The sequence below is a fragment of the Dermacentor silvarum genome, chromosome 11 (genome assembly GCF_013339745.2).
Source record: "Dermacentor silvarum isolate Dsil-2018 chromosome 11, BIME_Dsil_1.4, whole genome shotgun sequence".
In the NCBI taxonomy this organism is placed as follows: Eukaryota; Metazoa; Arthropoda; class Arachnida; order Ixodida; family Ixodidae; genus Dermacentor; species Dermacentor silvarum.
Window position 1 is genome coordinate 97576726 of NC_051164.1, and position 16092 is coordinate 97592817.

A 16092-nucleotide genomic window follows, 5' to 3' on the forward strand; every position below is an offset into this window, starting at 1 on the left:
GAGTTGACCCACGTTCAAAACTCAAAAGTGACCCGGCCCACTCCCAAAATTGACTTAGCCCAATTCGAGCACATGACCAAGTGAAAAGTATCGCGCAGAAGAGTCAAATTGCTTTCGGATTCAATGCACTAACTTGCACTAACAATGCATTCTAACTTTTTGATTTGTTAGTTGCTGCAGAAGCTCGTGGTAGCATTTGTCTGCAGAGTTCCAGGGTGATGAATAGAAGCCCGCACCTCCACCAATTGCAAAGGGGGCATTTGCCTGACAAGACTTAACACAGCTCTGAAGTAGCCAGCCTTAACTATGGAGTCAAAAACTATGGAGAAAGATAAACGAGCACCTTTTATCGTCTTCGTCTACTTTCACTTAGCATCATGATCATTGCCTTCAGTACAGGTTGATTTTTTGCATCATTGCTTGACTGCTATGAAATACTCTCGAAGCCTGCTAGCATCAGCCTTCACCCGTCTCAGAGAACATTGACTGATTGATTGATTGATTCATTCATTATTATTGACTATTTGGTTGAATCATTAACCGATTTGAAGTGCTCTCAAAATCTGGTCGCATTGGCCTCCACCTGTGTTACAGGTGAAAAGTGACTAACCTGGTAATCTTTAAAGTGCACTTAAATCTAAGTAGTACTTCAGCGTTTTTGCATTTTGCCCCCATTGAAATGGAGGGAAAAGCGACTAACTAGCTGATTTGAAATACTCTCAAAACCTGGTGGCATTACAGAGAAGAGTTTGTTTTTTTGGGGGGAGGGAGGGGGTCAACAGAAACATTGCTATGGCGGCTTCGAAGGGCAGCTGGTCAGGATTACTGGCAATTTAATTGGGAACGTGGTTCCAGTAAGCAGCTGTCTTTGTTCGGAGAGAATGCGAATGTGTTCGTGCGGCAGCTTGGAATCTGTATTGCAAGATTAAGGTTGGCAGTAAGAACAGGTCACATTTTAGTTCAGGGTCGATAAAATAGACTTTCTGAGAGTGTCAAAGACTGATTGATTTACTTGTTGACTGGGTTTTTAAGCCCCAATATACCGTACTCAGGCTGTGGAGCAGTCAAAGGCTCCAGATGCTGGACAACTGATTAAAGCAACGTAAACATTACCAAACAAACACTCCCTGCTGTGACAATATACTTGAGAAAGTGATCAATAAGAAAAAAAGGCATGAAAGTGTTATGTAGACCTGGTGATCATCAAGTCAAACAGAATGCAAGGAAAGGTGCTGTGGAAGTTCTGGGCTCACTGTTTGACTTCTAGGAGTAGCTAGGTTAGTGGCTGGCTTTTCATACCTTTGTGCTCGCATGCTTATTTTCAGCAACTCTGGGGTTTTACATGCCAAAATCACTATTTAATGATGAGGCATGCCATGGCGGGGGTCTTCAGATTAATTTTGACCACCTCGTATTTAACGTGCAACCAATGCATGGTACACAAACATTTTTGCATTCCACTTCCATTGGAATGCAGCTGCTGCAGCTGGAATTGAACCTGTGACCTTGAGCTTAGCAGTGTAACACCATGGCCACTGGGCTACTGCTGAGCTTTTTTCTTTCTTTTTTATTTTTTCGAGAAGCAAAATACATACCTCTTCCTCTCGGCTGTAGAGATGGCCTTCTGGACCAGTAACCTCCATGCAAAGCAGCTTGCTTTGGTTCTGGAAAAAAAAAAAAAAAAAAACTTTACCTGCCTTCTTTTGCACTTTTACTCTTATTAGACTGGAATACTAACTAGTCCAAACTGCCACCCTTCTACCTTATTTACAGCAGCAAAATAAGACAAAAAAAAAAAAAAAGAAATTCACCACCGAGCGTTGCTTCACTTAGTTTTCTGCTTTTATCTTCGACGTCTGGGAAAATGTGAAACGGTCGTACCTGGAAGCTACGCTGGCTCCCTATCTGTCCCTAAAGACCTAAAGCACTGCCATACTCGGCCGCACTACTTGGCATAGTAACTAATGCGCAGAAGCTGCACCCTCGTAGGTTTCTTTTCATTGCCATAAACACTTTTCTGCGAGTATAGCTGTGGCTGCACAACAAGGACAAGTGTAAAGCAATATGTGGACACCATCGGAGAGATTATGACATCGCACATGATGTAGTCATGTTTAGCTCACAAAAGGTGAATTTGCAATGTGACTTATTGCTTGCTTTCCCTATATAATAGTGCATAAACATTAAGAAACATTCCTTTTCCCTACTGAATATATTTCATAACCTCCTAAGACACCCCTTGCCCAATATTTTGTACATTGCCTTCATATTTTCTTATTTTTTTTCTTCGAAATTCACTTGTAAGTGATTACTCAAAATATTCATTTTGGATATGAAGTTCGGTGCATGCGAAACTGTACAGAAGTGGTTTAGTAATATTCTTGTCATCCGATTTTGAGAAATTAGACACTAAATTGATCTAGATCTAGACCTCTGTGTTGTCACAGAGGGAGGAAAGCAACTTTGAAGTGTGTTTTGAATTCTATGAGATTGCGTGAAAATCTAAGATGCAGCAGCAACATGGTATCATACTACATGAAATTCTATCTTCACTTTGTCATTTAGGCAATAAAATGCAAACATGAGATGGTTACTTCTTCCACATACATGGAGATGTAGCTTTTAGCATCTAACCGTGGAATTTAAATTTGAAAAAATGTTTTTCATGTTTGTAACATACCAGTAGACAATAAAACCAGCTTGAGTGATTATGTCCCATAGCGATATTTGGATCTCACGAGAACGATACAGAAAGTACTGACTTTTTTCACATGCCTAACATCATCTTTAATGAAAGCAAATACTAAATTGCAAGATCGATTTGCTGTTGGGTCTTGTTCATTTGAATTTTTAGAGACCACATATTTTTTAATTAGCATAAATATGAATTAGGCAAAATTAATTTTAATGTGGTACAAAACAGAATTATTGGTTATTTGATGTACAGATACGCACTGTTTCATTTGAACAGATATACAATCAGGACATCAATGCAAATGCATGTACAACCCAGTCACTTTCGCTGCAACCAGTCAGTGGCACAATTTCCTAGTGGTGCTCATCCGAGATCCACATTAATGTGGCCTCGGAAAACAAACATCTGAAAACAGTGAGTGAACTAAAATGTATGGATTTGTTCACATTAGATCAAAATTTTTGAATCATCATGAGCATTATGTATTTCAGAACGTTGTGCCAGTGGTTTCTTTTTAAAAGCAAACTTTACATTCTTTTAATTGGAGCAAAAAAATCGATGCCACTCTGTACATGTGCATGTGGTAAAGAATGTGGAGTGCTAATGGGACTGAAGTGCCTGTTAAGCAGCACATTAATGCTTGAGTCGGCGTAGACGCACTGGTCTCGTTCACATTACGGAAAGAGTTCACCCGGAAAGGGCTTCCTCGTTACATAACGTCAGAAATTACATCACGTCTCGCATACATCATACAGACCTCATAAATAATGTCGCCGTTCTCGGCATGGATGCGAGCCAGGGCTCCCAGTTTGCTGCATGCCTTGAGCGCCTGGATGAGCTTGTCATCCTCCATCATGAGTGTACCTTTGTAGGCCATGAACATCTTGAAGGCATTCACACCTGTGTAGGTCATGACAAGAGAAAGCAATGTAAAGAAAGTTAAAGGTAGGACAAATGATGTTTGCTATCTATATGCATCAGTGAGCTAAAAGTATGTTGTAAAACAGAGGCAGACCGAATGCTTTTATTCGGCCAGGTGACAGAGGCAGCATGCTAAGAAGATGTGGGATGACAATTATTACAGACATGAAATTGATCAAGCATACGCACATGGCTCACAATATGTATGAACACTGGGCTATGAGAAATGTGTAAGAAATATAGGTGAGAAATTTGTATGAGCTTCTTTCATGGCTTCATGTATTCTCAAGTGGATGACAATGTTTTTACTTTCACGAAACTTTCTCCACATTGCGGATTTCTGCAAAAAATTAAATTCTGGGGTGTTACATGTAATAACCACTATCTGTTCATGAGGCATGCCGTAGTGGGGACTACCGATTAATTTTGACCATCTGGGGTTCTTTAACGTACACCTACATCCAAGTACACGCGTATTGTTGCATTTTGCCCCCATCGAAATGCAGTTGCCGAGGCCCGGAGCAAACACGCGATCTCGAGCTCGGCAGCCTAGCCACTGGGAAACTGCGGTGGGTGCGGATATTCACAGAACAGATTTGCCATATTCACCTAGTCTGCACTTTAAGCTGTTGATTAATTAGGCCTAACTCTTAATTTGCTAGCCTCCTGGTTAGTTAAAAATTAAATTCTCGGGTTTTACGTGCCAAAACCACAATATCATTATGAGGCACGGTGTAGTGGGAAAACTCTGGATTAATTTTGCCCACCTGGGGTTCTTTAACGTGCACCCTATGCACGGTACATGGATGTTCTTGCATTTCGTCCCCACCAATACGCTGCTGCAGCGGCCAGGATTTGACCTTGCGCCCTAGAGCTAAGCAGCGCATTGCCAAAGGCACTAAGCCACCACAGGTGTCACACAAGGGTTTCCTGGTTAGTTCAAATAGAAGAATGACTGCTTCCGAAATGCAGTGGTCCTGGTTTTTGATCTCCAGACTAGAATGGTGTTTTTTTTTTCAACTGTGATGCTGTCTTTTTAAGAAAACCGTACGGGTTCCCCATATAGCTTTGTGGTACCCCTGGAAGATTAGTGTTTCCCGTTTCATGAAATACAGTGCACATGATTAAAACTGCAACATTGTGCTCCTTTGACTGGATTATTATCTGAAGATAAGAAGTGCCTCGAACGAAAATGCAAGCAAACTATAATGCCCGCATAAAGCAAGAACTTGAGCAAAAACACACTTGTGATGATTTACATTGGCCAAATTGTAATTCGCAAGTGTGAAGACGCTTACAGAATAAAAGGGTGCAGTAGTTGAACTTGTATGCATTGTGCATGACCACTTGCACTCATTCCGAGCCATTTTTCTACTACCACGCTGAGCAAAGTGATTATCAACTGATTACAAAAATCATCAGTGAGCAGATGCTTTTAGGAAGTGCCATTAGAGGGCTCTGAAAATACCAGTCGAGTATGCCATTAAACTTCTTCAAACAGCGACTTTATCAATCTAAACTACTTTACTGATTTGCTTTAAAGTACTGTTTTAAAAACTTTATTTTTGTTAATTTCGCGGTAAGGGGTTGATTGCTACAATAGAGAGTGAAGGTCGAAGTGTCATTTTCCAAACTTCGCGCCAAAGCCCCAGGGTCGGTACATGAGTGTGACGTAACGGATTTCAATGTAGCTTGTTATTTGAGCTGATGTGGCTCAGTAAAGTGTCTGAAACATGCCAAGTTCAGTCTCTGGCAGTTTTAAAATGCAATGTAGACCACATCAAGTGATAAAAATTTCAACTAGGCTCGAGCAGACGGCGCCAAAATTTGCAACGTCACAGCAGGCTAGTGCAGGCACTTCAAGGCTGTCTTTCGTCTTTGCGCATTTTCTGGTTTACCAGTGGCTTTTTGGGTATTTTACTGTGTAATTTGCTAATACAGCCAAGATCATTTTTCGCTGCAGTGTCCCTTGTATTCAAATTAACCTGGTATGTATCACCAGGCAAAATGATAAAGCAAACAAGGATAGAAACGCAGAAGTCACGTACCTTTCTCCTTTGTCAGTGTTTCCATTTCCCTGAGGACATTCTCGTTATAGTCGTCGAGGATTACCGAAAGGCCGTAGTCACAGCAGATGCGCTCGTCAGCCCTGCTTCGGTAATCTTCGTAGGCTTCGAGCAGGCTCATACTGGGAGACTTTTTGGTGACAAAGTCGACTGCGTAAAGCGAGGAAGAGAAGTTAATTAAATAATTTTATTCTGGTGGTTTTACATGCACAACCCATGATTATGAGGCATGCAGTCGTGGGGGACTCCGGATTATTTTTCACCACCTTGGGTTCTTTAACGTGCACCTAAATCTAAGTACACAAGCATTTTTGCATTTCGCCAGTTTTAAAAAAAGGCCACCGTGGCTGGGATCAAACGCACTCTCTCAATCTTAACAGTGCGATGCCACAGCCAATAAGCTACGGCGATAGGTGTGAGGAAGGGAAAGTAGGTATGTCTGCGCAAGAATGCATCAAAGATATTATCAAATCACCAATGTTAGATCATGTCTCATTCTGCAACTTAGGCAGCTGCTGGCTCTTGCGGGGTCATAGAGATGTAGAGTTACCGAGCTGTTAGCCCTGTTTAAGGATTGAGACTCAAGATTTGTAAGCTTGTAGTCGCTACGTACAGAGCTACCATAATACTGTATATTGTGTGATAATTCATTGGCTGAGCCAAAAGCTTCTAGGCAGTATTTTTTAAATGAGGGGTATGTTAGCTGTGTTTAAGAAATGCGAGGGCGCATGGAAATAGGCTGAGCAAATGGTGAACATCAGTTCAAAGGAATGTTGGTGAATGTTACACTGTGTGCGAGACGTACCGATCATGGTGGTTCCTCCGGCAAGTGCTGCCTTGCTGCCTGTGTAGAAGTCATCGGCAGTGCGTGTTCCCATGAAGAAGAATTCGAAGTGGACATGGCAATCAATGCCACCTGGTGGAGAAAAATGGTGTGCCTTATGTAAGACTATATGCTAGCTGAAATATTTCACCAATTGAGAGTAAATAAAATTTAATTTGATGTGGCAAGCACCAAGTCTTGAGTGACATGCACAGATCGTCTGAATAGCAGAACGACTGCTAGACCGTGCTGCCATAAGCAGACACACAGTACTGTAAGAGTTAAGCAATACTGACAGCTCTTCACAAAATGACTACTCTGTTAGATTTTCCAAAGTATCCCTTCCTTTTTTTCAGAATTTATTACTTCTGGAAATGATTTATATAGAGATTATTATAACGTCTGCAATTTTTTTTAATGTCTCACTGGTAACTATGTACACACACTGTTTTCTTCTAGCTTCTTTAGATTTTTTCCAACTTGTTTTATACACTTTGAAATCATCTTAAGCTGCCTGCTTCTAGGCAGTCATTGCTTGGGAACAAGAATATCTTTTCGCAATGATGTGCCAGCATTTAGGGCCCCCAACATCGTGTGTAACTGATGAATCTTGGTCTTTCTGCAAAAGCGAACAATTATTGTGATGTGCACAGCAAACTTTGGGACATGCTGTATGTAACCAGAATATTAGAGACAAACTATTGAGATGAAATGTACAAGCTTTCAAAAACCAATATGAAAAGAGGTCCTGTTTGAAAAGCCAATGTAATAACACAAAAAACAACAACTAAAAAGACAAGCAAAGAAGAGGTCCTTTTATATGTGTGTCTCTTTTAAGTCTTTGTGCACTGTCATCACGATTATCCAAGATGAACCACCCAGCCCAGCCAATGTGTTACTCCCTTTAGAAGTGTCTGTAAGGCTGTCCGAGGCACTGAAGCCTAAATTCTTTCACTTCATAACCCAGTGCCTGCTTACCTGGCATGACGTACATCCCATTGGCTTCAATGGTACGAGTCCCACCTGGCACAGACAGGTCCTTTCCCACCTGCCTGAAATATAAAGAAGTTTTTGTTTTGGAAACGCACCAATGACGAAGCTTCACGTGCAGTAAAATTGCCATTCCCTGTTTGTACAAGATGTGACACACAGGGTACACTTCAATTATCAAAAAAACAAACTCGACAGTTTATGAAAACTCTGAAATCAATCTTTCTCCTATTGTGAAGTTTGTGTTTTGGAAACGTCGACAAAATTTTATCTGTGCGTGAAAGCTTCCTCCATCTTGCATATCTTGGCAGAAACTTTTTCAAATAGCGAGTGATGTAATGCATTATATTGCTAGCAGAACTGCGTAATGTCACTCGCTGCCAACTCACTTAATGACGCCATCTTCAATGAAGACGTCGGCATTTTCCATCATGTCATCGTTGACAACCTTGCCGCCCTTGATCAGCAACCTTGTCTGTGCACTCTGCATAGAGAACAATATATTTGTTTTCAATTAGACAATACCAAGTTTATTTCAGTTTCAGATAATACGCCAGGTCGGTGAGAAAACAAGTCATAGGCCTGCGTGGCACACGCAGCACAGTCACAACGTAAGCTGGTTGAGCGGCGCAAGAGTAGCTCCAATTTCGGCACCACGAACAACAAGGTCTTCACGGCAAAGTGTCTTCGCCTCGATTTTGACGAGAACGATCTGAACTGTCCGCCCGGCGTCGGCGTCGACGGCGAGCTGCGGCTTGCAATGCTCTCTGCACAGCAGTCTGCCGAGCCCGATGATGCCTGGTTGTAGCCGCGCACGTAGCTCTACGATTCGCTTCTTCAGCAGCGGTTCGTACCTTGCGAGGAGACGCCATAACGTGTACCGAAGAGGTACCCAGAATACGCGGCGCACATCTAACATCGGGATTGCGTTGATTGCGCGCCTCGTCTGAATCGCATCTCGTCGCACGCGGCGGTTGCAGGCACGTTAACTAGATGGCTCCACTATAGTGGCGGAGGCTCCGGTCGTCTGCGCCTGCGCGCCTGCCTAGGGCGCGTTTGTAGGACCTTTTTCTGACGCTGATAGCAAGCGCTTGCGTGACTCAGTGGTAAAGTGTCCGACTCCTACGCAGCGGGCCTGGGTTCGATCCCGGCGGAGAGCGGGTACTTTATTTTTCGCATTTCCGGCGATAGCGGTTACGGGGGCGGCGGCGGCGTCATCGCGACCAGAAACGGCTATTGGAATGAGCCCATAACAGCTTACGCTGTAAAAGGTGCAACCTAAGCGAGTGCTTAACAAGACAACGCTTGGGAAACGCACGGGCAAATGTCCTGTTCAGATGGTGTGTGCACAACTTTTTTGTCACAATGATGGATCAAAGTCAAAAGAGCTGATGAAAATAACAGTATTCAACACATGTTGCATGCATGTTCTGAGTGGACCTTTGCTGCAAGTTTGAATCATATGCGTAAGGTGTTTCAGTAAAACGAGTTTGAAAGTATAGTAGGCCAGGGTCAGGTGTTTGCTCTTGGTGTCAATATATTGTCATGTATGTGTCGACTTTTCATTATTTTTGACAATGTTTCACATCAGGCCTATTTTTCAGTTGGATAGATAGGTGCTTTCTAATGCTAGGAATGAAATATTTGGTGCTCTCACATCTTACATTCATGTTGAGAGTTCTCGCATGAAATCTGCATTCTGTAAATTTTAAGAAAAAAAAAGCCAAGTGAAGAATTGAGAATTCTTAATCTAGGAAGAAATTGTGCAGAAATCATCGACGATGATTGTCCGTGTACGCGAATAGCACAAACGAACGAGTGAACGAACGTTTTCCTTGCCGTGTCCGACCATCGACCGACCACGAAAACGGGAGAAAAGAGGCAAATAAAGCTGTTCGCTTTAAAATATGAGCATTGCGGGCGTCTTGGAAAACACACTGGAACGATTCCTTTTCTCCTCGTCTCGGAACAAGTTTTTTTTTTTTTTTTTCTCGAGCCACATTCGGCAGTGAAGGAGACTTGCGGCCGTGACGGAAAGCGAGCTTCACACCGCGCAGGGAAGCGTTGGGAGAAGCAAACTTTAGGCGGCTAAAAAAAAAAAGCGTTTTTTTTTTTTTTTTTTTTTTTTTCAGCAGCAGCAGGGGATGTCTGTAGTGGTGCGAAGGCCTCTTCCCAGGGGTCTCCAGTTACCGCTATGAAACATCACCCAAATTTGTATGTTGGTCACGTTTCATTATGAGATTAACGTCATTTTCGCGGCATTTGAAACATTAGAATAGCGGAGTCCATTATGATCTGCAATAAAGTACGAATTTGTGCCGGTTGGTACGTATGTTGCATAAAAATCGAGTAACAGCGCAAGACAAAGTGTAGGACGGAGACTGACGAAACGCAGTCTAGCAAACAACCATGCTGGATAAACAGTATGTTGGATAAACATGGCGTCGTCCGTCTACTTATGCCTCGTGTTGCGCCGTTACTCTTTTTTTTTTCTTTTTTTTTGTGGCCAATATGACGCGCAGGGCAACGTTTATAGAAGCTAAACGGTAACGCAGGGGTCCTTGGGAGTTTACCGATTGACATGCACCGAAAAGCGCGATCTTATTGCAATATCGTAATAATTGTTATCATAGCCGAAATGACGTTCCAATAAACGCGTAATCTCCTCCTCGAAAGTTGTTGCACAAAAAAACGCGCCTCACTGTACATAACGCTACTAGCTCGATTAGGGCCAACGGTTATTATCTGGACAGGGCGCATTCAGTGCATCCTGTAACCGAGGGTGAGGACAGTGCCACTCAGTAAGAAAAAAAAAAAAAAAAAGGACGACGTTGATCCACTTAATCCAGTCTGTCTGCTTCTTATCTGAAGTCGCGTTTCTGGCTGCCTCGTCCAAATTATATGCACAGTTAGATATAAAGCCGCCAGTGTGTGTGCCAACACTTGCTTTTCTAGCCGTCAGCGAAGCGGCGCGATGACCTTGTTGCCCCCCCCCCCCCCCCCCCTTATCTTTTGTTATCCTGCGTCGGCGACATTTATGTGCGTGCGTTAGCCACTTAGTGAGATTATTAGGTTATTGAGACGATAAGCATGGTCGTACTAGATAAAGACTTGCTTAAACAGCGCGAGCATGCAGCGGCACGGGCAGTGTAGAGGAAATCTAGATATACGTCAGAAGGTGTGGAGATAACGAATACCTACATTAGGTGACACTAAAAGCAGTCATCAAGCAGATTAATTCATTGGTTGATTGATTGACTAATTGATTGTATCGGACTTTCGAGCACCGCAGCTGGCTACGAAAGACGCCGTGGGTGCAGGACATTAATGCCGGTCACCTATATAGGGTTCATTAACGTGCAGGCAAATCAAGCGCAGTTCACATAAAGCCTGTTTGCATTCGGCGCCCATATGAATTTCACGCACCGGTTACAATTCATAAATTGGAAATGTGTCGTAAAGTAATTAATTAAAAAAGTTAATTAGCGAATATTTGTTGATTAGTTGAATATGCATTTCGATTTCTCGTGCGAGCAATGACCGCCGCTTCGACTAATCCAGCTCCAGGACAGTTACTCTATCTGCCACGGGCGATAAAAAAAAAAAAATTGTAGATAACACCCGGTATATGTGCTGTCTTGAGCTATTCGGCAAGATACGGTCAGCAAAATCGGCAGGATTCACAAAGAAAGATTCGATCGCCTTAACCACCTGCTCGGGTAGCTAAAACACATAAATATTCACGCCCCGTAGAGTTTTCCGAAAATTATTTTGCCCCTGCGTCTTTGTGACGTCACACGCTTCGCAGCTTGTCCGACGCCCACAGCAAGATGGCGTCTTCGACTTCCCATTTTTTTCAGGCGTTGCCTCAACTCCACATTTTACTGCGAAGGTGTTTAGGGGTTTCCAAATCTACGCCTCAGCGACGGTTGCCCTCTGAGCAACAAAAACGGATCTCGAAGGCTGTGCTTTCGCAGGCAGCATACGCCGGGTGTAATTGCGAAGCCGGAATCGAGGAGGCATATAGGCGCGTCGTAGTGGAACCAGCGCTGCACACACGCGCCCGATATCGCAAAGCCTTTTTTAGGGGTTAAGATTGGGTTAAGGGTTAAGGCTAGGTTTAGGGTTAAGGTTAGAGCGAAGGAGTTGCACCGGATCAGCGTTCGCAAATTGTCGCGTAGATCCCGGGCGGTAGTATAAACCGAACCAGGACTTCCGAAAGGTGTGCAGAACGCACTCGTATACAGCTTCGCTGTCTTTGATGTATACGAGTTGCTCGGATTAGCATATACGTCCTACGAAGGTTTTTCTTTTTTCGTCAGACACTTGATAAGCTTATCGGCCTAAACGCTCTGCATGCCACGCGACCGTTCATTCGATCGTAAACGATGGGCGTCGACATCCGACGCCCGCGCTATCGACGATAGAGCCCCCCCCCCCCCCCCCCCCCGTCTCCTCCTCCAATCCACCATGCACCGTTTGTACACCGTCAAGCGTGCAGTCTCTTTTGCTCGGGGCCAGTGAAGGGGAGGGCGGAACGTTCAGAACGAAGTCGGCGACGTTTGACAGCGACGCAGCGTGACCCGGGAGTAAGAGTTGTCGCCCCCTGACGACCCGGGGTCATGACCTCTCGTCTTCGCCGGAGCACGGCCGATCGAGCACACACACGCGCGAAGGCGGAAGAGGATACGTGAAGCGAAGACAGCTACGCGCAACGGGCCGCATCGCGCGGCGGAAGTCTGGCGTGTTGGGCGTGGTCACGTCATATCGAGCGATGCCTTCCTCCTCCGCGAGTTCCGTTTCGAGAACGCCTCGCTCGAATATATATATTTCTTCGGTCATGGCGCATGCATTTGTGCATGATTGTACTGCGCTTAGTGTTAGACTGACGGAAGAACTGTAGAGAAGGAACATAAAGGGGCAAAAAGTGGTTTTTGTTCCTTTATGCTCGTTTTCTGGTTCTTCCGTCAGTATAATAATATAAGCGCAATACAATCATGAACGTCCACCAACTTACTTGCTTGCTTTAGTAACATTAGGTTTCATTGCTTTACTAAGCAGGCATTTGTATACGCGACTTGATTCTATAGTAATAAAGGGAGTAATAACCCGTAGTAATAACGACACAAAAACAGAACACAACCCCGGATAGTGGCTTCATATGATCCCGAGTATTGCAACGCACATACACCTGCCAACTGTCCCGAATTTTTCCTAAAACTTGCGAATTCGGGATTGCTTTACGATTATACAAACTGGAGCGGCGAAAACGTGACAGAAATTATCTGATCTGGAGAAAACAAAAAATCGATGAGGATGATAGCAACGCTGACACTGAAAATGATCTCAGTCCGCAACATGTCGGCGTTCCAAAGATGATGGAAACTAAAGCGGTGTCAAAACGCGACATTATCTTCACTTGCGCGCTGCGTATATATTAGCGAATATTCGGGCAAGCCCGTGTATAGCTTTCGCAACGCGGCGCGGATTTAGCACATTCTCGCGCTTACTTTTTGCTCGCACGAGAAACACCGAGAAATTATCAACAGACGCGTCAGGGCATACCTATACGGAGCTGTGTGCATACCTATCAATTCCCGTAGTTTACGAATTTGGTCTCGTTTTGCGATTCTACAAATGTTGCGTCATGTTTTACGGAAAATAAATTCTCTTCGCTAAGTAAACTTTCTTCGCGAAAAAAAGTTTCGTTTGGCGGTCCCCGACACTTCCATTGGGATCCATGATTGAATCCTTCCATCGAAAAATGCGCGACATTAGCCCTCTCCACTCGATGCCGTATCCGCTGGATTTTTACGAATTTTATATGTTCACGGGTTGGCAGGTTATGCATTCGAAAATATTAGCGACAGTTTTGAAAAAAAAAAAAAACAGCGGACATTGGTGGCAGTGAACCTTAAAAAACCCCCGTGGAACAAAGAGCGGAAGGCAAAAAGGAAATGTCACGAAATGGTACTTGTCAGGCTTCAAGCATGCAGTCAACGGCGCAATGCCTACGATGGCGTAGCGGCGTTAATTCTGCTGCGCGCTCCGGTGCAAAGAAAAACCAACCACCAAACAAAATATAGCCGGTGAAAGGAAAACGAGAAGACAGGGAAGTTAAGCAAGCACGGCGATGGTTTTCGATATGCCACCCTTACACTTAATTCCGTTGTACGCTCACTAATATACAGGGTGTTCAAAATTAAGCTTTGCGGAATTTTTAAAAATTGCCTGTGGCAGGTAGCATAATTCTATTTGTTGAGCTGGGTTATTCGAAGATGCGGACATTAGTGGCTCGAGAAATCGAAACACATATTCAACTAATTAACAAAAATTGACTAATTAGTTAATTACGTTACGACATATTTGCAATTAACGAATTGTAGCCGGTGAGTTTGTCAGGCGTATCCACTTGGAATGAATTTCCAGAATGACAACAGTTTGGAGATATGCGCCATCAAACTCGCCGTAAAAATGCGCTGTTGTTCCACTTACTTTTTTTACCAAAATTATGTTTTATACATCGAAACACAAAAGTAACTGCAACGCCCATGTATTTCGTCCCACACTTTGGGAGATAATATCTCAAAACTAGTGTCATCCTGGAAATTCATTTCAAGTGGATACGCCTGACAAGCTCATCGGCTACAATTCGTAAATTGCTACATGTGTCGTAAATTATTTAAGAAGTTAATTAGTAAATTTTTGTTCATTAGTTGAATATGTTTTTCGATTTCTCGTGCTACTATTGTCCGCCTCTTCGAATAACCCAGCTCAGCGATAAGAATTATGCTACCTGCCACAGGCGATTTTTTAAAAATTCCGTAAAGTTTAATTTTGAACACCCAGTATATACAATTCGCGACGCGTGGGAACGTACGGTTCGCCTCCTCTCTCTCCCGTCACGTCACGAACTGGGCGCGCCCATCCCACCCAACGCACAAACTTGCCGGCAACACACTCACCCTCTCAGCCGCGCGCCTCGAACCACGGATGCGGAACCCCATCACCCGTCAAGTCAAAACATCAGAAACACGCGCGAATTTGACCGGCGACGCTGATCCATGACGCAGAGAAACAAAAGTATACAGAAACTCGAAGCGTAAAGAACGCAACTGCAGACTTCTGAGGAGAGGGGGTGGGAAACACGACCGCACAAGTAAGGAAAGAACACGCAACGCGTGGGCGGGCAGCCCCTTCAAATCGTGTGTCGGTTCTATCTGCCAGCACCGAGGCCACTCTCGCAACACGCCTCGCATCTCCTCTCCTCAGCCATTTACCACGCCCCCCCCCCCCCCCCCCCCCCCTAACCTCGCATCGGTTGGAACAGTTGAACGGCGGTGAGAACACTTCCTTATTGACGAGAGCGAAGCGTCCCGTCAGCTGTAGATACAGCACCCCCGACGAGCGTGTACGTGTGTGTCGGCATCTCCGGCCTGTGGGGGATTTGTACCGAAAGTCGACAATCGTGCTTGTAAGAAGCGTATTAAAGCTCCCTTATCTGCCTTTACACCGGAACAATTGCGACCATATCAACGCCGGTACAATGTGTCCTCACGAGGAAGTTGTTTGATAAGCCGAAGGGTCACTTCGAGAAGGCTGCGTGTTTGGTAACCTTAGCTCGCGTTGTCATCTTCGTATTATCACGCGTATGTGCAGACGAAAGTAATTGGTACACGGGAGCTGTGGCCGAACTGCATTCGAATCCTCTCTAGCAGCATCAACGGTTGCTAGAGGGCATTTGGATTGAGCTGCTATATGATTGCTTGCCTGAGCACATGCGTAATCAAATTTCTTGCTTAACCTTAAGGCTGCGCTACAGGACATTAAAGTGCAGTTCAGCCGCAACTAACTCCTGTGTTCTAATTACTTTCCTCCGCACCTACATTGTTTTCTTTTTTTTGACGGTGACAGTTTTTCACCGGATTGACACTCATCAGTATATCGCACGAACACAGACACGGACATCGAATGCACATCTGTTATCAAATGTTTGCGAAACAGACGTTCTGTGGGCATTAAAGAAAATCACCGACGATTACGATACTCCCTAATACGAAATTTGAGCGCAGCTCTTTACGTGTTTTCATTTCGCGGTATACTGAGACATCGCACCGATCACCCCACCGACTGGCAGAGCCGCGACGCGCGGCGCTGTGAGGTTCGTCACGTCGTCGCCGTGAGGTTCCGTATAAAGTCCATCGGCGATAAAATCGTCGCCGCGCGCCGTATGCTGTATGCGAGTGAAAGCGCGCGAGGGACGCGCGTTTTCACGGAGAGCGAACGCACGGCGGAGAGCAAACGCGATTTATTCTGTCGTGCGAAAAGCCGTGGGGGGATGGGAGGGGAGGCGATGTTTAGCTGCGGCACCAAATGCGTATCTTGCGGCCGGGCGCAAGGGGAAATGGCAGACGAAGGGAGGAAAGCGGGAAGGCAGCGTGGGAGGGAGGGGGTGCGGCTTCTGCTCTGCGAGCAACTGCGTACTTGCACTTTGCGCGGCGGCGGGCGATCGCGCGCACCGTATATTGAAAGCGATCTGCAGCAGCGCTCCTACCTTTGTATGCGCTGTGCTCTCGCCGGTCAGTTTCCATTAAAGC

At 44.6% G+C, this 16092-nt stretch overlaps 1 protein-coding gene and 1 long non-coding RNA gene across 3 annotated transcripts in view; one reads left to right on the forward strand and one right to left on the reverse strand.

The window, feature by feature from the left end:
* LOC119433607 (dihydropyrimidinase) overlaps positions 1-16092 on the reverse strand; it is a 55852-nt gene that overhangs the window by 15335 nt on the left and 24425 nt on the right. The window contains exons 2-7 of one of the 2 annotated variants that reach the window (XM_037700862.2): positions 7885-7979; positions 7484-7557; positions 6488-6598; positions 5665-5832; positions 3453-3595; positions 1596-1664 (exon numbers count right to left, since the gene is read on the reverse strand). In XM_037700862.2, coding sequence (XP_037556790.1) covers positions 1596-1664; positions 3453-3595; positions 5665-5832; positions 6488-6598; positions 7484-7557; positions 7885-7979 — 660 coding nt within the window. Of the gene's footprint in view, positions 1-1595; positions 1665-3452; positions 3596-5664; positions 5833-6487; positions 6599-7483; positions 7558-7884; positions 7986-16092 lie in introns of those variants that run through there. The other variant, XM_037700861.2, reaches the window with a different exon arrangement.
* LOC125941576 (uncharacterized) overlaps positions 1-16092 on the forward strand; it is a 57275-nt gene that overhangs the window by 13605 nt on the left and 27578 nt on the right. The window lies entirely within an intron of this gene.